The sequence below is a fragment of the Tinamus guttatus genome, unplaced genomic scaffold, assembly GCF_059628265.1.
Source record: "Tinamus guttatus ecotype Peru unplaced genomic scaffold, ASM5962826v1 Tinamus_guttatus_pri_ptg000704l, whole genome shotgun sequence".
In the NCBI taxonomy this organism is placed as follows: Eukaryota; Metazoa; Chordata; class Aves; order Tinamiformes; family Tinamidae; genus Tinamus; species Tinamus guttatus.
In genome coordinates, this window is record NW_028289238.1 from 80,916 (window position 1) to 105,756 (window position 24,841).

At 48.5% G+C, this 24,841-nt stretch overlaps 2 protein-coding genes across 2 annotated transcripts in view; one reads left to right on the plus strand and one right to left on the minus strand.

Moving 5' to 3' along the window:
* Positions 1–8,160, plus strand: part of LOC148591790 (syncytin-A-like) — a 60,419-nt gene extending 52,259 nt beyond the window's left edge. The window contains exon 3 of the mRNA XM_088536735.1: positions 8,143–8,160. Within this exon, the coding sequence (XP_088392861.1) occupies positions 8,143–8,160 (18 nt within the window). The remainder of the gene's footprint in view (positions 1–8,142) is intronic.
* Positions 8,161–20,666: 12,506 nt separating this feature from the next.
* Positions 20,667–21,587, minus strand: LOC104573093 (olfactory receptor 14A16-like). Its single transcript, XM_088536736.1, has one exon. It carries the CDS (start codon positions 21,585–21,587, stop codon positions 20,667–20,669), a length of 921 nt encoding a protein of 306 aa, XP_088392862.1.
* Positions 21,588–24,841: the final 3,254 nt, after the last annotated feature.

A 24,841-nucleotide genomic window follows, 5' to 3' on the forward strand; every position in this document is an offset into this window, starting at 1 on the left:
TTGGGTGACCCCACCCACCCCAACATGCCCCAACGCTCCATGGGATCCCCAGTGGGTCCCCCCCAACCTGGTACCCCCTGCACACAGTGGGAGCCACTTTGGGTGCCCACTCCCAACCCAACATGAGAACCGCTGGGTTCCCCCGTGACCCTGCTCTGGGCCCAAAGGGGACCCCAAGCGTCCCCTGCATGTCCTGAGTGGTGCCCTCGTTGCCCCAGAGCTGCCAGCGCAGGACAGAGGTGCTCCAGGCGGTGGAGGTGGTGGTGGTGGGTGCACAGGGGGGCACAGCCCCCTGTTGCCTTGTTTCCTGCGGCGGCTGCTGCTGGGCACCCGCCGTGCCGAGTGGCCGGGTTGTCTGCGCTGCCTCCTCGTGCTGCAGGTGCGTCACCTTGGTCGGGGACAGTGCAGGGACGCAGGGGGACACAAGGCATTGGGGGGCACGGGATATTGGGTGGACACAAGGGGCATGAGGGACACATGGGAGATTGGGCACAGATGGCATCAGGGACACAGGGGGCATGTGGGATTAGGGATACAGAGGACAGGGGAGGGAAACATAGAGAACCGAGGACATGCGTGGCATGAAGTACGCAGGACATTAGGAACACAGCAGGACCTTGAGGGGACAGGGGCATAGAATTCACATAAGACTTTGGGTGTGGGAATATATAGGATAAAAGGTTCATGAAGGGAACCTGTTGAAGATTGCAAAACTAGGACTGAGGAACTGCTGGTGAAGCAGAGGAGATCCAGGATTGGTCACTGGGATGCTGACGCTCCAGGATTGGTGGGTTAAGATGTGTGAAGGTTATATGAATACCCAACCCTGGTTGGGTTTTTATACCAACCCTTCAGCCTTTGGCTGAAGACCATTGGCCCATCAATTACTCTACAGTGCTTATAAGCTACTTTCCAAAGGAACTTCGTAGCATACGACAGTTTTCCTCTGCCTGAATTCGTGACACTTCAGAGGATCCTCACCTCCCTCAGCTTCACAAACCTCAGCTTCTTCTGACAATGATGATTCTATAAAGTGAAATAAAATGGCAGAAAGTGATTTCACCTGTTTATAACTCCAGAAAGCAGTTTCAAGTGTCTTTCCCAATGCGTAGTACAAGGGAAACACACACAGTAGGTTTTTTCAGGACACAAAGTGACAAGAGGGTAAGAGTACCATGTTGGGTTTATGACTTTTCTTTGAAGGATATGTACATATATCTTCTTTTGTACTTCTCAGTGGAGATCTTTAAATTAAAATCAATAAGTTTGGATATGGAAATAACAAAACTTAAAGGTTAAGTTTTTGATAAAACAGTGGAATGAAAGAAAAAAGTCATTATAAACTAAACTACAAGTAGAAACAGATTTATAAAAAGTAGACCTTCTGAAGTGACCCTTTAGCAGCCCATTTGTAATGGGGCATTGACAGAAATGGCAATGAGCAAGTGAAGTGGCAAAGAAATGCAATGTACACAGGTTACATGCATGCAATAAATGCAGCAAAATGCACTTGCAGAAGAAATTTAAATCAAAGTTGTGTGTGTGTGTGTGTGTGTATATATAAATATATTCAAGAAATTTTATCTCATTTATATGCAATAATTTAGCCCTGGAGAGTACCTGTGCACATAACCTACTTTCCAAAGGAGCTTGGTAGCATATGACAGTTTTCCTCTGCCTGAGGCCGTAACGCTTCCGAGGATCCTCACCTTCCTCAGCATCATGAACATCAGCTGCTTCTGATGATGATGATGATTCTGTAACTACAGCAGGAGGATACACTTCAGTGGAGCTCTCATGCACATCTCCCTTCCTGAAAATCCTTGCTGTGCTGCACAAAACCAGGAAAACTGCCCCACTATTGCTGTAGCAAGAGCACTGTTTCCCATGCTGAATAACACTGCTCGTTTATTTGACTTCCCACCTGTCTGTGGCATCTGTTGCCTTTTATTTGTGTTTGGTTGTGAGCATGTTGTGAATGTGTTCCTTTATTTTTCTGAGCATCTGTCCTGAGCCCAGCCCAGCCCAGCCCTGACATCCATCCCTCTGGCTTGTAACCCCGATGGCAATAGATAATTATGCACACATGGAAATTATCCAGTAGTTAGCTCACTTCTGTGAGCAGTAAAGATAATTTAAAGCCAGAATTAACCTATCACCTGAGTTGCATAAGCTTTTTCAGCAGCTTCATTCTTCTTGGAAGCGTACATCAAGTTTCCCTGCTTAAAAGAACCAAGAAAATCAGTCACAAATATGCAGAGCACCTGACATGCACGTACTTTGTGCCTGTATAGAAACTTTATCAAGGCACTGCATATACACAAAAGATCCATTTTTTCTGCTCTACTTGAAAAAAAAAAGGAATTTGGACCTAAGCAGGAAGCTACGAAGGCAACTTTCTAGCCTTCTTCACAAAATGAAGTGCTCAGCATCCCAAACGAAGAATTCCAGTTACCAGCAAAAGGTGGCAATAAGGATTGCTGTGTGCTTCAACAGCAGCTCCTCCAGGGGCATAAGACTACTTAAGATGACATGCAATGCAGGCACAGCAACAAATACACAGAAAGCAGCCAGCAGGAAATGTGGTTTAGAAATTAGAAGGCTTCAAAACCCTAAAAAGGTAACTCTGGAAGTGGCTTTTAATCAGTGAATATTCTAAAATGGGCTTTAAGTCTACTTAAGAAAATGCTTACATGCTACATTTGCCTTTCACAGCTGACTAAACTACACGATACAGGACATTCTTTGTAAAGTGAGGAGATTTTAAGAAAAAAATACAGGTCATGAGGAATCAAAGTTTGAGTCACGTCACACTGACAAACACACGGAGGCATTCTACAGTGCATTTTATAGGCTATAACTTAACTGAGCTTTCCAAACTTTTTTTTCCTTTTCCCCCATGATCAGAAACTTAACTTAGGAACGAAGGCTGAAAGGACAGACAGCTTGGTTGTGCCTATGTGATGAGAGGCATCGGGCAGTCTGTTTGCCTCTTTAATCCCCAGTCACAATTTTCAGTAAGTTTTGAAGTGAATACCCAAGTCCTAGTAAGTCTGTAAACAGTTTGTCCATTCAAAAATCACTAAAAAGCAATTCAGGAAGCATGGTGTAGGATGTATATGGTGGCATTTCAGTGCAGCTTCACATTTTCTAAAGATGAAATTTCCACCACCCTTGGAGAATACTTGTGGGAATACTTGTGTTATGAATGAAGTTCTTATTCCACTGCTATAAAATTGATCTTACTAGTGTTTATTTACATAGGAAAGTTCTTATAATGCATTCACTTTAAATATCCTTCCCTTTCAGTTTTTGCATTGTAACAAAAATTTACTCAGCTCTGTAAATTTGCTCCAAGTTAAACCACTGAAAATCAGTGAAACCTGCCAAACTCCCACGTTTCATTTAACAATCTATTCTCACAACAGCTTCAGCTGACTTCGTCCAGTGAATTCGAAACTTTGGGGGCTAAGTGCAATAGAAGGGCAAGGGTTGACCAAGTGCGACCCTCATCTAGAAGCCAGCCTCAACGGAGATCCTGGAGATCCTTTGGGGTTGCTGCTACTCACCTTCTTCCGCTTCCTCATTGCTTTTGTCCTCATCTGCTGTCAGGTCTGGGGATTGCGTCCACAAAGAAAGAGGATGGGGAGAGAAGGGAGAAAAGAGGCTCTGCATTAGTTTATCAAGAATAGTTTATCACTGCAAATGTGCAAGTGAGCAGATAAGATCTCAGCAATCAATAGAAAGAGGGATCCCAAGACAGGTCGGGAAAGAGGTAGGATTTTTATAAGAGCAGAAGATCTTCTCTGGAAAAGTCAAGGTCATTGCACTTCTAGGGTGCTGACATGAAAGTTAATGTAATCATGGTTCCTTTGTAGAGTTTTAGCTGCAGATTTAGCACAGCACCATTCACTGTATATGCTATTACACTTCTTTTTAAAGGTATTAATTGACCAGACATAGGAAACATAGGAATATATTTCCTGGAAAAGTTAAATTCCATGTCTAATGAAAAGGATGGAAGCACATCTGAGGACGATGACACATCTGAAGGCAGTGGAATCATTTCTCCAGCTGACATTGAATTGTCTTCATTGAACTAGTGTCTTGAAGAAGGTTCCTAAGAAAAGAAGGAAATTCAAATTCTACCCAGAACTGCGGAGACTCGGGGTCTGAGCTGTCCAAAGCTGAGTGTCCAAGGCCAGAGCACAGGGACCCAGAGTGCACGTCTGTTTGATCTAGAGGTATATACACATATACACACATAGACACATTGTCTGGATGCATGAAAACCTGCTTGGCTTCAAAACAGAGCCAGGGAAAAAACTTCAGCACGTCCATAGGGCCATCAGGTTCCACCACTCCTGACAAACTTCCAAACAAGGAGCAACATTTAAAGGAGGGGTTTATTTATCAACACACAGCCAATCTAAGCAACTAAAAACCCTCTAGTTCTGCTGTATGAACCGCGCAAGCTGGTGATTACCAAGGTTTTGCCCTTAGGTTGTTAAAGAAGAAGAAGAAGAAGAAAAAAAAAACTTTAACCATTTTGGGCTATGCAAATGGGTGACATAATTAAGTACAAAGTAAACGATTTCTAAGCGCTGCTAGAACTAACTAACAATTTATGTTCGATAGGTCTAGTACCCATGGGTAGTCTTCATATACTCCTGGACTCCCACAGACCCAGCAACCCAGCATTTATTCTGCGGACCCACTCCCAGCCAGCGGTACAGATCTATGGTGAGTTAGCCGGGGCTTTCCATCCTCTTCCTTTAACCAAGAAGTCCAGATTTCTGGGCTCCTGGAAATCTTAAATCTGGTATGATGAGTCCATCCATGCTCAGCTGTCTTGATTGATGTTTCTGTGGTTAGTAATACCTGATAAGTTCCACGCCACTTTGCCAGCAGCAGTGCTTCTTTCCATGCTTTGACCAAGACTCAATCCCCTGGTTGGATATCATGGACTGCAAAATCCAAGGGGAAGGTCTGTGCGAGCTGGCCTTCTGTTGGAGAGACTTCACAAGAGAAAGTATTCTGATCACATATTGTTTTAAATATATATCACTTATCTCTACCTCCTTTCCAGGTTGGGTGTTAGCAGGATAGGGAATCCCAAACATGATTTCAAAGGGGGACAGTTGAATGTCTCCCCTAGGTTTTGCTCTTCTTTTTGCTAAAGCTAATGGTAGAAGTCGTGTCCACAGCATCTTAGTTTCTAACACCAATTTCAAAAGATGCTTTTTAATGCTCCCGTTCATCCTTTCCACTCTACCCGAGCTCTGGGGATGCCAAGGGGTGTGCAAGTCCCACTGAATCCCCAGGGCAGTCATGACGCCTTGAAGGACCTTTCCTGTAAAATGAGTGCCTCTGAATCTACTGCCTCTACCAACCCATATCTTGGCCTCTGTGGGCATTCCCTCCTCCAATGTCCTTCCTCTCTGCTGAGGGCAGGCTAAACTGCATTTTGGCCTGCCTGTGTGTGCTCATCCTCCCATAATTGACAAGCTTTTTGCAAGATTATCCTCTTTCCCTGGGATCCAAAAAGGATTCCTAAAAGAAAATCCCAAACCTGCCAAGTATAATCTGCATTTCTAAGATATTCAGTTATCATTTCCCCAATTCCTATAGGATCATCTAAATAAGGGGGTAGTTCTTTCTTTAATCCCCTTCTATCTTGGGTGGTCAGTGACACTATTACAAATCCAAATCCAAACCATGCCCGCGCCGATCCTGGCCTCGCAGTGGAACCTGCTATTTGGCTTTGGGGCTTTTGGCACCTTGTACTACTGGCTTCCTTTTCTTGTTTTGAAAGGGACAAAATGTCCCATTCCACCTCCTCTTCACTGTCACTAGAAGCAGGTGGTGCAGAGGGGACAGGAGCTGTGGCACCTCATGGATTTTGGTGATAAGATGGGGGAAGGTACTGGAGGACATCCCACACCTCCCTATCTGTCTTTTTCCTAAGGAAGGAAGGAAGGAAGGAAGGAAGGAAGGAAGGAAGGAAGGAAGGAAGGAAGGAAGGAAGGAAGGAAGGAAGGAAGGAAGGAAGGAAGGAAGGAAGGAAGGAAGGAAGGAAGGAAGGAAGGAAGGAAGGAAGGAAGGAAGGAAGGAAGGAAGGAAGGAAGGAAGGAAGGAAGGAAGGAAGGAAGGAAGGAAGGAAGGAAGGAAGGAAGGAAGGAAGGAAAGAGGGAAGGAAGGAAGGAAGGAAGGAAGGAAGGAAGGAAGGAAGGAAGGAAGGAAGGAAGGAAGGAAGGAAGGAAGGAAGGAAGGAAGGAAGGAAGGAAGGAAGGAAGGAAGGAAGGAAGGAAGGAAGGAAGGAAGGAAGGAAGGAAGGAAGGAAGGAAGGAAGGAGGGAGGGAAGGAAGGAAGGAAGGAAGGAAGGAAGGAAGGAAGGAAGGAAGGAAGGAAGGAAGGAAGGAAGGAAGGAAGGAAGGAAGGAAGGAAGGAAGGAAGGAAGGAAGGAAGGAAGGAAGGAAGGAAGGAAGGAAGGAAGGAAGGAAAAGCACAGAACACAGATTCTCAGTGTCAGTTACTCTGGGGATGAGTAGATGTGCATGGTTGGTTATTGGTGCTAGCGTTGAACCCACTGAAACAATTTCCTCCGTGCAGCCTTGAGCTCCTTGTTCCTCATGCTGTAGATGAGGGGGTTCAGGGCTGGAGGCACCACCGAGTATAGAAGAGCCAGCACCAGATTCAGAACTGGTGAGGAGAGGGATGGGGGCTTCAGGCCAAAAATGAAGTAGTGACAAAAAGGGAGACCACAGCCAGGTGTGGGAGGAACATGGAAAAGGCTTTGTGCTGGCCCTGCTCAGAGGGGATCCTCAGCACAGCAGCAAAGATCTGCATGTAGGACACCACAATGAAAATGAAACACCCAAACGCTAAACAAAGACTAACCACAATAACTCCAACTTCTCTGAGATAGGAGTGTGAGCAGGAGAGCTTGAGGATCTGGGGGATCTCACAGAAGAACTGCTCCACCTCATTGCCTTGGCAGAGGGGTAGGGAAAATGTGTTCCCAGTTTGCAGGAGAGCATTGAGAAAGCCACTGGTCCAGGCAGCTGCTGCCATTCTGACACAAGCTCTGCTGCCCAGCAGGGTTCCGTAGTGCAGGGGTCTGCAGATGGCAATGTAGCGGTCATAGGCCATGACTGTGAGGAGAGAAAACTCTGCTGACATGAAAAAGACAAACATAAGGATCTGGGCAGCACATCCCAAGTAGGAAATAGCCCTGGTGTTCCACAGGGAATTGGCCATGGATTTGGGGACAGTGATGGATATGGAGCCCAGATCGAGGAGGGAGAGGTTGAGGAGGAAGAAGTACATGGGGGTGTGGAGGTGGTGGTCGCAGGCTACGGCTGTGATGATGAGGCCGTTGGCGAGGAGGGCAGCCAGGTAGATGGCCAGGAAGAGCGAGAAGTGCAAGAGCTGCAGCTCCCGCCTGTCTGAGAACAGCAGGAGGAGGAACTCGTTGAGGGAGCTGCTGTTGGACATCTATTCCATTGAGCTCAGGAAAACTGTGTAGGGAAAAAAGGCAATAATAGCTTAGAATAATTTTCTCTAAAATAAACTTTCCATTTTTCACAGAAATGCTTCTGGACCGCATCCCAACCCTCAGGGATTTCTTCTTCTCACTGTCACCTTCAGTCAGCTCCTCAGTCTCTGCTCCACCTGAGTGTTCTGGGAGGAGCCGGAGCCTGAGTTACTCTACGCCAATGTGTATAAAGGGCTGGTTCTTGATATCTGTTCTTTACGGAGTTGATGTCACAGGACATCCACCTTTAATATAAAGGGTCTTTTCATATTCTCACACACACTTCCAAGGAGTTTGGGGTGCAGCAGGGGGTTTTAGCATTTTGTTTTAAAATTACTTATTTTGGAAATTTTTAGATTCTGTCACCATATCTCGTCAGGTTCTTTGCATGTCTTTATTGATATGCAAATAAAGACAGATGTCTCTATTTCTGAAAATGTGAACATTAAGCAGACTGGAGAAGGAAATGGGCTCTCTGCTGCTTAGGGAACAGTGTAGAGTGCTGTTGAGTCCATCTGCTTTGTTCCTCCAAACAAACCTGGACTCTGTTGAGATCATAGAAGACGGGTTTCAAAGCACTCATTTAACTTTGCTCTCCCTCTTAGCTCAAGGTGGATACGTGATGGAGAGAACAGGACACTGCTACTGACATGGCAAAGGCTCTGTGCACTGAGTCCACTTATGGAGGGCAGCTCACAAACCCAGCAGGACAACAGAGACAGTCAGGTGTCCTGACAGCCACAGAGTCTCCTAAAGGGAGAGTCAACCCCTTTGCAGCCCCTCCAATGACGCTGCCCAGCACCCTGGGCACATTGCCCCTCTTTAGACACCTCCATGGCAGGACCTCAGGGTGAGTATCTGAATTTGTAGCTGAAGCCCCAGCTGACTGCCAGGACAAGAGCAGAAAGGAGAGGCAGGGAAACGAGGAGAAACACTGTGACTCTGCTGCCAAGGGAAGACAGACAGACAGAGCAGCACCGTCCCCAGGTTGCACTTCCTAGACAGTGTGGACTTCCAGGACAGTGGTTCTCAGCCCCTGTGCCTTGCAATGGGAAATGGGCACATGGCAGGAGAGAGGCAGCTCTGCTGTTCTGGAAATCCGACTGCAGAGGAGGTCAGAAATGCCCTGGAACCCTTCCCCTTGAGAGCAGAGTGAGACTAAGCACAATGAGAATGAGGAGAGCTGCAAAGGGGATATTGCTGCTGCCCACAGGTTAAAAGGCAGTTGAAGGAATATTGTGCGGTCCTCGTAGACCTATTGATCCCTCAGAGCAGCACTGCAGAGCTCTCCTTCAGGCATCTAAACCTAAAATGTTCCATTCATTTGCTGCCTTGTCAAAGATACAAAACAAAATCCTAGCATCTGGATATTCCCTTCCCTTTCATAGAAGCTTCCCAAGAGTGTCCTCTTTAAAATCCCCTTCCAGATATGTTGTGTGGGTGAGGCTGAGCTGTGAGCAGCCCTGACCCCACACAGCAGCCTCTCAGCAGGAGAATGAACCTGCCAAGAGGGGGATCTCTCCACCCACCCAGAGCTTCTCCCTGCAGCGCCCTGGCAGGCTGAGTGCTGATCCTCACAGAATCACTGCACTGGGCACACAGCACCCTGGGGCGCATGGACACTGCTCTGAAGAACAGTGCTCTGAAGAACCTGTGTGCCCACATTGCCTTCACTGTCTTGCACCAGCTCCAGAAGAAGCAGCCATGATGCCCTGACCTTGTGATGCTGGGACAGGGAATTTCTGTTCTGAAGCATCTCCTCATATGCGAAATAGAAGCAGGGAGAACAGTCCTCAAAAAAAAAAAAGTCATCAGCTGGAGGGGTGCTGGAGACCCCTCCAGAAACCTCAGTAGCATTACCCTGCAGCCGGTGACTTACCATGTCACAGATTGCTCCCACCATGAGCTCTCCTCTGTCCTCCCACTCCACGCTGCCTTTCACCTCTCTGTCCTCTCTCCTCTCCTGTCCGCAGCAGCAGGCAGTGCCCGCAGCCCTGCTGCTCTTGGCACAGGAGCTGCTCCTGCACTCGGCTGTCTCTGGGCAGTGCTGACAGGCTGCCATGAGCTGCAGCCCAGCTCATTTCATGAATTACTCTGTCCCTTGGGATTCCTCCCTCTGGATATGTTCCATCAAGTAGAGTAACCTGTTTTCCTTTGCTAAAGAGTACAGGGATACACATTCCAATGTTGCAATTTGTTTCATCAGATAATGATTATCTACCAAAGTTAGAAATGTCCCACGGGAAGTCCTGATTCACATCTCTTAACTAGGCAGGACACCCAGACAGGGATAAGAAGGGAGCTTGTTGATACATGGTGCATATATGATTCAGATGACTTATTCAGATGGCTTATTGGGGCTCCACATGTCTGTTCAGAAGCGCCAGGTTTGGAGAAGGATTCAGCTAACTCATGAACTCCACAAATACATGGTAGGTGGGATTCCCCCTTACCAGGCTGTCACGGAACGAGTGGTGGGGGGGGGTGAGTGGCACACTGCACTTCACTCAAGAAACCATTGTCATTACCAATAAAACCTATTCCTATTTCTTTCCCACGAGTGAAGTGCAGTGTGTCACTCACTCCCCCCACCACTCGTTCCGTGACAGGAGGCCGTCTTGGTCACAGTGACCACAAAATGACAGAGTTTTCAATTCTGGACATGGAGATGAAATTTCCTTTTTTTTTTTTTTAATTTTTTAAATTTAATAAGGGGTACCCATTATCCCTTGTCCTATCAGTGACTAATCAACCCCTAATCTGTACTGGTGCCTGGGTTTATTCGTTATTCCTCCCCAGGTGCAGGACCCTGCACTTGCCCTTGTTTAACCTCATAAGGTTCCTGTCTGCCTATTCTCCAACCTCCCTAGGTCCCTCTGAATGGCAGCACAGCCCTCTGGAGTGTTGGCCACTCCACCCCGTTTGGTGTCATCTGCAAACTTGCTGGGGCTGCCTTCTGTCCCCTCATCCAAGTCAATGATGGACAAGTTGAACAGTAGTGGAACCAGTACACACACCAGTGCACAGCAGTACACACCACCACACATCAACACAAACCAGCACAAACCAGTGCTGCAGTGCACGCCAGCACATAACAGTGCACACACTGTAGACCCCAGGACACAAGCACACACCAGCGCACACTGGTAGAGACACCTGCGCACACCTATGCATGCCAGCAAACACGAGCGGACACCAGTGCACAAGAGTACAGTCTAGTACACACCAATACTGACCAGCACACACCAAAACACTCCAGAACATACCAGCACACCAGTTAAGGCCATTAGACACCAGCGAACACTAATACATACCAGTACACACCAGCACACACCAGAGCACAGCAGTGAACACCAGTGCATACTGGTAAAGACCATTAGACACCAGTACACACCAGTGCTCAGCGGTGCACGCCAGAATACACCAGTACACAACGGTACAGACCAGTACATGCCGTTACACAACAGTTCACACCAGCGAACACCAGTAGACACCAGCACACACCAGTATGCACCAATGCACACCAGTACAAAGCAGTACACACCACTGAACAACACATCACACCAGGACAGACAATTACACAGTAGTAGAGCAGTGAACACCCACTCACACTAGCTCACACCAATACATAGCAGTACACACCAGCACACAAAACTGCACACCACTACATACCAGCGCAAACCAGTACACATCCATACACGGCAGCACACACGTGTGTACACCAGCACACACCAGCGCTCCCCACGTACTGCGTGTGCAGCAGGTCCCTCTGGCAGCTCAATACCCCACCCCTCATATTGGCCAGCACAAAGCAGTGCACATCAGTACAGACCATCGCACACCAGTGTGAACAATTACACACCAGCACACACCATTACATTCCAGTGCACACCAGCACACAGCATTACACACCAGTGCATATCAGTACACATCCTTGCTCACCAGTACACACGAGTGCACATCAGCACACTCCATTACACACCACTACAGGCCAGCAGACACCAGTGCACACCTATACAGAGCACCACACACCACTACACATAAGCAGATGCCAGCACATAGCCCTGCACAGCAGTACAGAGGAGTGCACACCAGTGCACACCAGTATAGATCATTACACAGCAGTGGACACCATTACGCACCAGCACACACCAGAAAAGACCAGTGTACTCCAGCTTGCACACCAATAAACAGCTGTGCAGACAGCTACACACCCGTGCACAACAGCACATAGCAGCAGAGACCAGTACACACCAGCACACAGCAGAAATACCAGTGCTCGCTAATACACACCAGCACACAGCAGTGCACTGCAGTGCACACAGATACAGACCGGTACACATCAGCACACACCAGTATACACACGGTGTGCGGGCATCTACTGCTCTGTACCGGTGTGCACTGGTGTGTCTTGGTGTGTGCTGGTGTTCACTGATGTGCACCAGTCTGTGCTGGTGTGTGCTGCCGTGCACTGGTGTTCGTTGGTCTGTACTGGTGTCTGCTGGAGTTCACGGGTTTGCGGTGATGTGTACCGGTGTGTGCTGATGTGCACCAGTCTGTACAGGTGTGTGCTGGTCGCTACTGGTGTGTGCTGTGCGTGCTGGTGTGCACTGGTTTTTGCCTGTGTGTGCTGCTGTGCATGGGTGTGAGCTGGCTTCTACTGCTCTGTACCAGTGAGTGCTGGTGTGTACTGCTTATTTGTACTTTAGGGTCAGGCTTAGAAGTTTAGGACTATATTAATATTTAGGGTCAGGGTTATGGTTAGGCTTTGAGTTAAGACCAGAGTTTAAGTTTAGGGTTGTGGTTAGGATTAAGATTGGGTTGGGGATAGTTTTAGTTTAGTTTTATTTTATTAACCCTCTTCCTTGCTTCTTCCTTGCCTGTGCCACCTCTCCCTTTTCCTCTCCCCTTTACCCTTCTCTGTGCTTTTTCCTCACCTGCTCCACCTCTTCCTTTAATTCTCCCCCTAGCCCCTTTCTGTGCTTCTTCCTCACTCCCTCCACCTCTCCCCTTTCCCCTCTGCCTTTCCCACCTCTGTGCATATACCTCACCCACCTCACATCTCCTTTTGCCTTGACCCCTTTCTCCCTTTTGTGCTTCTTCCTCTCCCCCTCCACCTCTTCCTTTAGCTCTTCCCCTTTCCCTCCTCTGTGTTGGGGTAGAATGATTAGGCTTAGGTTTAGTGTTAGAGAGTTAGGGCTCAGGGTTAGGGTTAGTGGGTTTAGGGTTTACTGTTAAAAGGTTAAGAGGGTTTGAGAGTTAAGAGGGCTGAAGGTTTAGGTTTAGAGGGTATAGGAGTTAGGGTTTAGGTTTAAGGGTTAGGTTTAGGGCATTAGGCGGTTAGAGATAGGAGGTTACGGGATCAGTGGTTTAGGGCTTACAATGATAGCAGGTTTTGTTAGCTTAGAGTGTTAGGGCTAGTGGGTTATAGGGTTTAGTGGTAGAGGAGTTTAGTAGAGAGTTAAGAGGGTTTAGGGTTAAGGATGTTAGAGGGTTGAGGGTTAGAAGTTTAGGGTGTTTAAAGGTAGAGGGTTAGAGAGATTAGGGGCAGGGTTAGAGTCTTAAGGTTTAGCGTTAGGGTTAGAGAGTTTAGGATTAGGGTTACAGGGGTTAGGGGTATGGGTTCGAGGCCTTAAGGATTAGGGTTATGGGTTAGAAGGGTTAGTGTTTAGGGTCAGAGGGTTTAGAATTAGGGTTACAGATTTAGAGTTAGAGGGTTAGAGGGTTTAGTATTAGAAGTTTTAGGGTGAGAGGGTTAGAGATCTTAGGGTTAGGGTTAGAAGGAAGGAGGGTTAGCTGTAGAGAGTAGGAGGGTTTGGGGAAGAGTGTTTAGGGGTAGAGTTAGAAGTTTGAAAGGTTCAAGAGTTTAGGGTTAGAGGGTTTAGGACTAGGGCGTTTAGGGTTAGCAGGTTAGAGTTTGCGGGTTTAGGGTTTAGGGTCAGGGTTAGAGGGTTTAGGGTTAGAGAGTTAGGGGTTAGAGTTAGAGGGTTTAGGGTTTACTGTTAGAAGGTTAAAGAGTTGAGGGTTAGAGAGTTCAGGGTTAGAGGGTTTAGGGTTAGGGTTAAAGAGGATAGAGGTTATAGAGTAAGAGAGAGAGTTAGGGGTTAGTTTTAGAGGGTTTAGAGTTTATAGTTAGAGGGTTTAGAGTTAGAGGGTTTAGGTTTAGGGTAGACGGTTTAGGGCTAGATGTTTTAGTGTTAGAGGGTTGGGGGTTAGTGTTAGAAAGTTTAGGGTCAGGGTTAGAGGGTTTAGGGTTAGAGAGTTAGGGTTAGAAGGTTATGGGTCAGGGTTGGGGGGTTGGGGGGTGAGCTTGTTAGGGTTAGAGGGTTAGGGGTTAGAGGGTTTGAGAATTTAGCGTTTGAAGATTTAGGGCTAGAGGATTAAGGGTTAGAGGGTTTAGGGTGATGGTTAGAGGGTTAGGGGTTTGGGTTAGGGTTAGAGAGTTTCGGGTTGACTGTTAGAGGGTTACGGGTTAGAGGTGGGGTTAGGATTAGTGTTTAGTGTTAGAGGGTGAGAGGGTAAGAAGGTTTGGGGTTAGCGTTTGGCGGTTTAGGGATCGGAGAGTTTAGTCTTAGGGTTTTGGGGTTAGGATGTTATGGTTAGTTGGGGTTTTAGGTTTGCGCTTAGGTTAGAAACAGGTTAGGGGTTAGAAGTTAGGGGTTAGGGTTTTAGGGTTGTGGATTAGGATTAGGGTTAGGACAGAGGAGCGTTGTGTGATAGCACAGATAGGAAGGGAGGTCACCGCTTTGCAGCATGTGCAAGGACACGTCTCTCCTCCCTGCCTAGCTCTGCTATCTCCACGGCAGTGACCTGCTGAGCTCCCAGTGACACAATCTGAGGTCACAGTGAGATGTGCGTCATCACAAGGAGGTCTCCCTGGTGCCAGAGTGGTGCCCTCCCTGCCCTGTGTGGCCCAGGCTCTGCTGGGCACTGCTCATGTGCTCCCCAGTGTTGCCCTTTGGAGCCACATCCCAGAGCCAGGAGGAGCAGAGAGGTGTCTCTTCATGTCCTGGAAAGCAGTCACCTCATTTCCCCCCAGATATTTCCCAAACCTGCTGATAATCCTTCAGGAATATCTCCAGATGATGCCAAAGGCTGAAAAATGTCTCAAAGGGAGCCCTGGAGAGGACACTTCTGCACTCCTGCACTGTCATATCTCTTCTCCAGGCAGTCCAGTGAGGGAATTTAGGGCTTCAGGGTGGTCCAAGACAGGAACAAATTCATGGGGGCTGAAACAGCACAAAGTGTGGCCACAGATCGATATGTTTTGGGGAGCCTCAAGTCTTATTTCTGCGGTGACAGGACAGCCTTCCTCTCAGAGGTATCAAGGGAGGATCTCTGTTTTTAAAACTCCCCAGCAGGGTTTCTTACACTGTGATGCTTAAGATAGACATGAGACAGCAGGAAAGAGTAAATGGCAATGGCAAAAGCTGTGAGAAATTTTGGAAAGTATTTTTTTTTCAATGATTGCATTGAAGATACTCTAGAGACTTCCTTAAAACATTGTTTTAACAGGAGTGCAGTCAATTTATTTAATGTTGGCCACACCACAACAGAGCATTTCCTTGAAGGTGGTCCCCTACTTCGCTCACCAGTTGAGAGAGGACAACACCTCAGAGTGCGACGTGCTCAGTGCAAAGAGTGAGGGGTGGCAAGGACAGCTGTGGGCAGGGGTGGTTTTCTGAGCAGTAGGCTCTGGGTGGGACACTGAAATATCCTGTTAATGGTGTAGACCTGTTTAAAACACAAATGTTTAGAAAACGTCTTAAAAATAGAAAGAAATTAAGAAAAAGAATTAAATAAATGCATTGTTTTACTTTCCACCTTTCTTCATTTGTTCTATATTAGCACCCTAGCCTTCTGCATGATCTTTTTTTCTTGAAAAGGAAAGTGATTTTCTAAACAGGGTGGGATGCAGTCCCAGAGTGCTGGACAACTAGTGCCATTGCAGGTACCATGGTCTCCCAGCCTCCCTTTGTAGCTCCAAGGGGCTCTGGTCTCCCGCAGGTCCCTGTGAGAGCTGCCAGGCCCAGGCAGGTCCTTCACAGACACTGGAATGTCTCCAAGTACTGCTGGGTGCTGGTGGTTGGACACCCGAGCTCTGCCTGCAAGGGTGAAGGAATGTTTTCAATGTTAGGGAAAATATGAGCACACTTTCAACATCTCAGATGTTTGGCTTATCAAAGTTTTCCAGTGATGAAAGTGTGGAAATCTTCAGGAACTCTCTGAATCTGGTGTGAAGAATTATTGATCTGCCCTTGAGTTTCCACTGCTCTGTCTCTTAAAGTGTAGATGGCATCTCTGTGATCTCTCAGCTATTTTACATGTCCTGAATACATAAATCATTTCTAAAGTCATATTTGCATCTAATCACTTAGACATATGCATTCCCCCCCACCCCCCCAATTTTTTCCCTTGCTCATTTTTCTATCTGAAATCTGTCAGCTCTCCAGTCATCTCTCAGATTCAGGGAGTTTAAACCTTGTCTTGCCTTTCAGGACTCTCGCTATGTCTTTTACTTTTCATGATTCTTTTATTTTTTTTCTGAATTTTACTATTAATGTGTCAGAACTTTACTATTATTGTTTCTAAACTTTACTATTAATGTGCCAAATCTCAACGATTTTGGTGGACTTCTTGGTGGACTTCATTGGAGGTAACTCAGACTTGACCTACAGTTGAGGACTGCAAGACAAATCCTTCTGTGCCTGCTTGCAGCTAGTTCTCAGGGGAATCGGTGCACACAAGCTGTAACATTCATCTACTGCCTGGAGTAGAAACAGGTTCAGTTTGAACCAGTGATCCAAGCAGCACCCAGTGGCTGATGAGAGAAACTACAGAGTTGACGAGCTGGGCAGGAAGGTTCTTCATATAGGTTATCTTCTCAAAAATCCTGCTTTTTTTATATATGTCCGGACATCATTGGGAGACACTGTAAGAACTGGAGAATGTAGGTATGACTCCTTCTGAAAACTGAGGGATAAAGAAGGCTTAAAAAGCAGCCATCTGTCTTTTTCAGGTGCCTAATGAAATCTAACTTCAACACAGTCTTAAAAACTCTCCAATTAGCCAAACAAGAACTGAAGCTCGAAGAACGTTATGGCAAGAGGCAATGGCTCCTGAGGGTTTTGCATCTTAATGTCCCCTTGGGGGTATTTGGTACTTTGCACATAGACCTCCAATGGTGGGAGGAACTTGAAGAAACCTCTCCAGAAGCTAAAGTCAGAAGAAAATCTCCAAGTTTCTAGGAGGGTTAATGGGTCTCGCTGAGGACCATTATGGGCAAAGCCTCCCTAGAGGCTGATTCGAGCAGAAAGCTGGAGGTCCTGATTGCAGGTAGGCAAAGGCAATGTGCAGGTGCCTCTGATGCCAGGTCATCTCTTCTTGTGTGTTATCAAGCAGATGGGCCAGTCACAGGTGCCCAGTTCCTGAGCAGGTGGATCCTTTCCATCATGCTTTGCCCAGGGCCCTTGGTGGGGGCAGTGTTCCAGGGCAGGACACCAACAGAGTACATCGTATTTCCCTGAGGGAAAGCAGGCAAGGAGGACCTCTTGTCATAAGGAAGAAGTCTCTTCTCCGAGGCCTCCTGTCATAAGGAAGAGGCTTCTTCGAGGCCTCAGTGGCAGAACCACTAGCTATGGCTAAGAGAACAAAGACCTGGTTCTTTTGGAGGTGCGAGTGCCCTCTGCCATCTCCCCATGAGTTTGTTCTGCACTTTCCCATGCTTGCACTTGTTTCCCTGCAGCTTGTAGATAATCAAGCTGTTTTCCTACCTTGTCCTCACTGTAGGATCTCTTCATCTTCCCCAATGTCTCTCTGCACTCACTGGCTGTTCTTTGAAACAGAAAGGCCTGTGCTGATCTCAGGTCTCCTCTGGGTGACCTGTATGACCTGACGTCATCCTATTTCTGTCTGAAATATACCCATGATCACAGAAGAGCTGAAGGTTTTCCCTAAGGTAAACAAAGGAAGACCTGGGGTGAAGAAAGTAGAATGGAACAATCATTCCAGCCATGAGGGTCCTCAGGGTAGTCTGGCTCCATCTTCTTGGTGCTATCCTGGTGTGCATGGGGAGGCTGATATTAGGTCAGCCCACAGACTTCCCTTCTCCAGACTGAAGAAATCCATCTCTCTTATCCTCCCATAGTGACAAAGACAGCATTAGCTGTGTGTTCCCTGAATGTTCATGCCTCTTCCAGTCCTGGAATCATTTTCATCTACAAAAGACCTTAAGAATACCAGAGTGAAGTTGGTCGGGAATGATCCAAGTTCTTGCTGTCTGCTTCCAGGAACATTCACAAAATCACAGAATCACAGAATGGTTGAGGTTGGAAGAGATCTCTAGATGATCTCTGGATCATCTAATCCAACACCCCTGCTCAAGCAGGGACACCTAAATCATGTTGCACTGGGTTGCATCTGGGTGGGTTTGGAAGATCTCCAGAGAAGGGACTCTCTGGGCAGCCTGTTCCAGCGCTCTGTCACCCTCAGAGTAAAGAAGTTTTTCCTCATATGGAGATGAAATTCCCTGTGTGTCAGTTTGTATTCATTACTCCTTGTCTTATTGCTGGCTACCACTTAAAACAGTTTGGCCCCATCCTCTTTACATTCTCTCCTCAGGTATTTGTACATGCTGATAAGATCCCCCCTCAATTTTCTCTTCTCCAGGCTGAACAGCCCTGACTCGCTTAGTGTTTCCTTGTAAATTAAAAGCACGTTACTCATGTACCCAGAAAGGGAGGACTTTCCTGCTGGACTACGAACTGAGCCATGAGCCAGCAATGTGCTTTTGTGATTTACAGAAGAGAAGGCAGAGATGGGATCTTAGCAGTGTGCCCAAATACCTGAAGGGAGTGTGCTGAGGGAATGGGGCCAGACACTCTCAGTGCGGGGCAGTGATATGGTAAGAGACAACAGTCACAAACTGAAGCACAGGAAGTTCTGCCGGAATTTCAGGGAAAACCTCTGAGTGTGAGGCTGACAGAGCATCGGCAGAGATTGTCCAGAGAGGTTGAGGAGTCTCCTTCCCAAAGATATTCCAAACTGACCTGTATGTGATCCTGTGCAACATGGTCTATGTGAGCCTGCTTGTGCAGGGGGGTTGGACTAGATGATCTTCAGAGGTGTCTTCTAAGCTCAAGCATTCTGGGATTCTGTGGGATCTCCTCAGCTCCCAGCTTTCCTTGTCAAGGCTTTCATGACTGTAGTGTGGTGGCAGGGGCAAAGCAGACCTCTGCAGTCAGGCCAGCTGGTCAGAACCTGAGAGGTGCAGGGCCAGGCTCTGCCATGTCCATAGCATGACCAGGCCAAGGACAAGGGCAGCAGCTCCCTGATAAGAGGGATGAGGCCCAGCAATGGGGCCCATCACTCTCTGTCTTCCCTGCTCTTGTGCCCAGCAGATCCCCTCCCTGTCTGCCTGCAGCTCCTCCAAGCCCACCATACTGCCCAGCACAGTCCAGCAGAGGACCCCTGGTCCTGCAGACCCTCCAGAACTCCTGTCCTGAGCTGGGGCACACAGAAACCTGGCTCTCCTTTGCATTTTCTGTCTCAGGATGTTACCCTGCCTCTCTCCTGGGACATCTCTGCTCCCCACAGAGCCTTTTCCCAGATCAGTGTCCCTATTGCTGGCTGAGCTGTTCCTGCACCTGCCCTGTTCTGGTGGTGCTGCTTTGCAGAGCGAGCAGCTGTGGGACAATGGTCCGTGGTGGTCAGAGAGAGAAGCAGACCCAGTTGGGCTGGGACTGCCACCACCGATACTGGTGACACATGACCCCAGAGTGTTTGCAATGGGAGGAGATGTGTTTGGGTGGGCACTAGCTCCTGTCTCTGTCGTTTCACAGCAGGATTCACCCTCCAGTGCCGCTTCCCTTGCCCTCTTGGGTCCCCACTGCCTCTCCAAGGGCTGAAAGTCCTCCTTTCCTCATGTGCACCTGGATTTAAAGCTCTGCCTTCTGGTTACTCCATGGTGGACCATCCCTCATTTTGTGAGGCTCCACTCACAGCCCTCACCTGGACTGTGGAGGTCTTCTAAGCTCTCCTGGGGATCTCCTGGAGATTCTCCTCCAGAAGGATGGAGGACAAATCCCATCAGCACTGGCACCTGTGAGACCACCTGCTGCAGGTGATTCAGAAACAATTTCCCATCTCCATTGGCACTGGCCATTGAGAGATGAACTCCGAGTGCTGCCCTCGGTCCCTAGGAGATCACACAGATCAAACATCCTTGGAGCTCGTCTCCTAGAGCCTATGGAGTTCACAAGCAGAACACGAGACTCCTTTGAGATCCGTCTGTGAAGAAAGGCCATACTTGAGGCAAATCACAGGGGAGATGCTCTTTTATTATAGAAAATGTACTTGTGTAGGCCAGGTTTGGCATAAGGGTGCCCAGGCCCTACTCCTGCCTGAGATCACAGAAATGCACCAGGAAACACCATGTTACAAGAGCACTTAGGGCAAATAGGCACAAGAGAGCACAGCAGGACAGTGTGAAAATGAGCAGAAGAGCCTTGAAAAGAGGAAAAAAAAAAAAAGTTCTGCTGCTGTTGGTGGACATGTCACCAGAAAAACTGCGGGCCCTTTGAAGGGTGCAGCAAGGAAATGCCTTGCAGTGTGGGGATTGCCCTGAGCAGCAGAGCTCTGTCCCCACAGGCTGCATCCAGACTCTCCTCCCCTCCACTCATGTCCCACTTGGACTGTTGGAGCAGTGTAGAAGGAAGGGACCAGTGCCGGGTGGCACATGACAATGACCTCCACGGGAGAGCAGCTAAAATTACCCCCTGATTGTGGCTAGGGAAGGTGAGTTCTCCTAAAGGACACAGGTGCCATGGTCTCACCCTGTCTGTACTCGTGCTGGAAGAGGCACTGCTCAGGGAAACTCTCCTCATTGCATGGGAGACATCGGAGGTTACTTAGTGGGGCTCAGAGTTTCCCCCCTCTTTGCTGGTGAAGGGGGAGGCCTGGCGTCCTGCTCCAACGTGGTCCCTGTGGCAGATTGAAATGAGACATTCCTGCAGAGAAATGGCATGAACCAGACTATATATTTTTCCTTTATTGGAATATAAGAGAAAAAAAGCAAGCAAGACATAAATGAACAATGCCAAATCCCCTAGGACAGATCTTGTTGCTGGCACTAGACCTGCTGGATCAGTTTCCTTAGGGCATTCTTGAGCTCCTCATTCCTTAGGCCGTAGATGATGGGGTTCAGTATTGGAGGCACCAGCGAGTACAGAACGGCCACCACCAGATCCAGAACTGGGGAAGAGATGGAAGGTGGCTTCAGGTAGGCAACCATGCCAGTGCTGACAAACAGGGAGACCACGGCCAGGTGTGGGAGGCACATGGAAAAGGCTTTGTGCCGGCCCTGCTCAGAGGGGATCCTCAGCACAGCTCTGAAGATCTGCACATAGGACACCACAATGAAAATGAAACACCCAAAGCCTAAACAGACACTAATCACAAGAAGCCCTGCTTCTCTGAGGTAGGAATCTGGGCAGGAGAGCTTGAGGATGTGGGGGATCTCACAGAAGAACTGCTCCACCACATTGCCTTGGCAGAGCGGAATGGAAAATGTGTTCCCAGTGTGCAGGAGAGAAAGGAGAAACCCAGAGGCCCAGGCAGCTGCTGCCATTTTAACACAAGCTCTGCTGTCCAGGAGGGTCCCATAGTGCAGGGGTCTGCAGATGGCAACGTAGCGATCATAGGCCATGACTGTGAGGAGAGAAAACTCTGCTGAAAACAAGATTGCTAACAGGAAGATCTGGGCAGCACATCCTGAGTAGGAAATAGTCCTGTTGTTCCAAAGGGAAATGTGCATGGATCTGGGGACGGTGGTAGAGATGGAGCCAAGGTCTAGGAGGGAGAGGTTGAAGAGGAAGAAGTACATGGGGGTGTGGAGGTGGTGGTCGCAGGCTATAGCTGTGATGATGAGGCCGTTGGCCAGGAGGGCAGCCAGGTAGATGGCCAGGAAGAGCGAGAAGTGCAGGAGCTGTAGCTCCCGCCTGTCTGCAAATGCCAAGAGGAGGAACTCGCTGAAGGAGCTGCTGTTGGACATTAGTTCCTTAGAGGCATAGGAGTCCTGTCCATGAAGGAAAGAAAGCCGAAAGTCAAGGCAGGCTTTTCTGAGCCAAGTCATTTCAGTTTCTCAAGGAACTCCCCACATTTCCTCTCTCCCTTATTTCACCTCCCTTTCTGGTTCTCCACTTTGAACTGGCTGAGTTTGCCACATGCAGCAGGGACTTCTGCCCATAGCTCTGGAGGAGTTGTTTCTGCTTTGCTGCAGGTGGAAATAGATGCACTAGTCTTTGACTGGTATTTGTGGAGATGCCTTGGAATGGCATATTGCATTGCTTGGAATGGACTTAGTCCAGAGACCAGGTGGGAATATTCTCCATTCACCAGCATGAGAGCTGAATACAGCCCTCACAGCAGTTGTATCTGAAGGAGAAGAGCTCTGTGAGGGATTTACCCCCATCACTCTTGCCCTCCTCAACAGAGATATTTCTATCCGAGTCTGCCACACCAGATCTCACTCCAACAACAGGGAACAACAGTCAAAAGGAAACAAGGATAGACCTTACCCTTTCTACACGTCAAGATGTCTAGAGATAGACCTTGTCCTCATGCCTCCTTTAACCCTGCACCCTGCACCCTTATTCCAGGCACTGCAGAGAAAAGGAGTAGCTTTGATGCACACAAGCTGCAGGAGATGATGTCCACCCCTTCTATGGAAGGGCTCTTCAACATTTAGAAATCAAGTCGTCTCTGCAAAAGGATAAGTGGAGGAGTCTGTTGATATATAAGTGTGCGTATAAATAATATATATGATGATGCACACACAAAGGTGCCTACTCACTGTGGGAACATTATTTGATAGAGCAGAAATCTTTGGTGTTTCAGTCATTCTCAGCATAAACCCTTGTGCATCCCAACAGGAAAAAAAAAAATCCTTGTCATGGGTCCTGCTTCATCGCTGAGCCTTGCCCCTCACTGTCGTGTACTTGCACTTCACTCAGATGAAGGACAACGACACTCACAAGTGAGCCCAGTTCTCCCTGCAGAAACCTCCCAGGAGCAGGGGACTGTCCGGGGGCACCCCCATGTTTGCAGGTGCTAAGGAGCAGCTTAGATAGACCCTGATGCAGCAGCCCAGGAGAAGCTGGTGCTGCCTATGGACTAAGGGATGGCTGAGGGGACATTCAGATGTCCCTGGCAGATTCTTTGGCTGCTCCTTGAATCTCTAAATGAGTCTCAGTCTCTTGCCCAAATCTGACAATTTTGTTTCCATTTTCCTCTTACCAAGTGGAAGGAAATTGTAAGCACCATCTCAATGCCTGCTTTGCCTTTTCTTTTGCAAAGTGTTCCCTGAAATGTGCTCACAGCTACACCTGTGAGCAGACCTGACCCCCAGAGCACCCTCCCAGCAGCAGAAGGAGCCTGACCTGATGGAGGATAATCCTCCCACCCAGAACTTCTCCCCTCAGTCCTGTGGGGAGCTCCCTGAGCAGGCTGAGTGCTGACCTTCACAGGCAACACAGTCGCTGCTTGCAGGCACACAGCACCTTTGGGTGCAGGGACCCTGCTCTGAAGTGCAGACCTCTCACCCTCTCTCGAACCTCTCACCCACCTGGGAAGGTGATGACCCGGCTTCACATCACTGCTGTTTCTGTTGGGGAAGGCAGCAGGATGCCCTGCCCTTAGGTGGTATGTTAGAGAATCCCAGCTCTGAAGCAGCTCCCCTTCCTCTGCACTGCAAAAGCCAGGAGAAAGAAGAGAAAAATGCTGCCACCCATGGGGTGTGATGGGTTCTTATGTTCCCTTCAAGAAGCTCTGTAGCATTGTCCTGTAAGCACAAACTCACCATGTCAAGAGCTGTGAAGGTCTCCTCTGTCCTGCCACTCCACACTGCCGTTCCCCTCTCGCTGCCTTCTCTCCTCTGCTGTCCGCAGCAGCAGGCAGTGCCCGCAGCCCTGCTGCTCTTGGCACAGGAGCTGCTCCTGCACTCGGCTGTCTCTGGGCCGTGCTCCCAGGCTGCCACGAGCTGCGTCTGTCCCAGGAGCCTGGCGCTGCCCAGGAGCAGAGGCCCAGCTGAACTCATCAATTTCTCTGTCCCTTGTGCTTCCTCCTCCTGGGAAATGTTCACTGGAATAGACTGAAGTAATCACCTGTTGTCTCTTCCCATTGAGTGGAAAACGACTATTTCCAACATTGCAATTTCTTTCATCAGAGAATCACTACCTATGAGAGATGGAAATTTGCTCCTGTGGAACACCCGATTCTCATCGCTGAACTAGGCAGGACGCTTAGTCAGAACAAGAGGGAGCTCCTCAGCACATGGTTCAGGGATCGACTCAGATGTGTCAGTCTGGGCATCTCATGCTGATCTAGAAGCCCCTGGCATGAAGTGGGATTCATAAAAGTCCTGTGAGCTCCACAGGCAGCTTGCGTGATTCCCCTTGCCACAACTGAAGTGAGCACAACACAGAGGTCTGGAAGAGAGCTCCTTGTCTAGGCTGCAATTGCAGTCACTGGAGATGGAGGATAAGAGTCAGTTGATCACACACAAACACTCCCTGATGACAGTCCAAAAGACTGAGGAGGTCCAAGGCATGTGCCAGTGCCCACTTGCTCTGATGCGGCTCCTGGGAGACCTGCATCATCCTAGAGGATCAGGGTGGGGGCCAATGGGGAACTGCATTGCTCATCTGAGATGACCCCAGATGCCAAATACAATGGCAGCCCCAGGAACTATAGCACTAAGATTATAGCACTAAGAAGCAGCTCTGGTAATTCAGTGCAGATCCTTGATTTGATGGCATAGAAAAGTGCTGGCAGGGCCTTGTCAGATGCTTGCGGTGTCCAGCACAATCACGCGCCTCTGGCAAATGCAGCAGGACACCTGCAGGAAAATCATGTGCCCTTGGAGTGACTGCTGGGCAAGTGTCCCAGGGCATCCTGCGTTTCCGTCCCGTACACAAACAAAGACATTCCAGCACTGGCTCTAGGGAAAGCCCATCCCGTCTACATCCAGGGTGCTGCATAAATGGGAGGCACTCCGGCCCCACCACGTCTCTGCTCCAGTCTCTGCCCTCTCAAACCCTTCTAGCTCTCCTCTCCTGAATTTCTGCCCCCACTGCCAGATGATATGAACAAGGACTGGGCTAATGAGGGCCTCAGAGTGGATGGAGCACTGGCTACCAAGGCCTAGGGACTTCTTCAGCAGCACCTTTACTTTCCTAGTGATTGCTTCAAGAAATCTACCATCTTGCCCCATCCCTCAGGATAGGCAGGTGTGACAGTCACAAATGG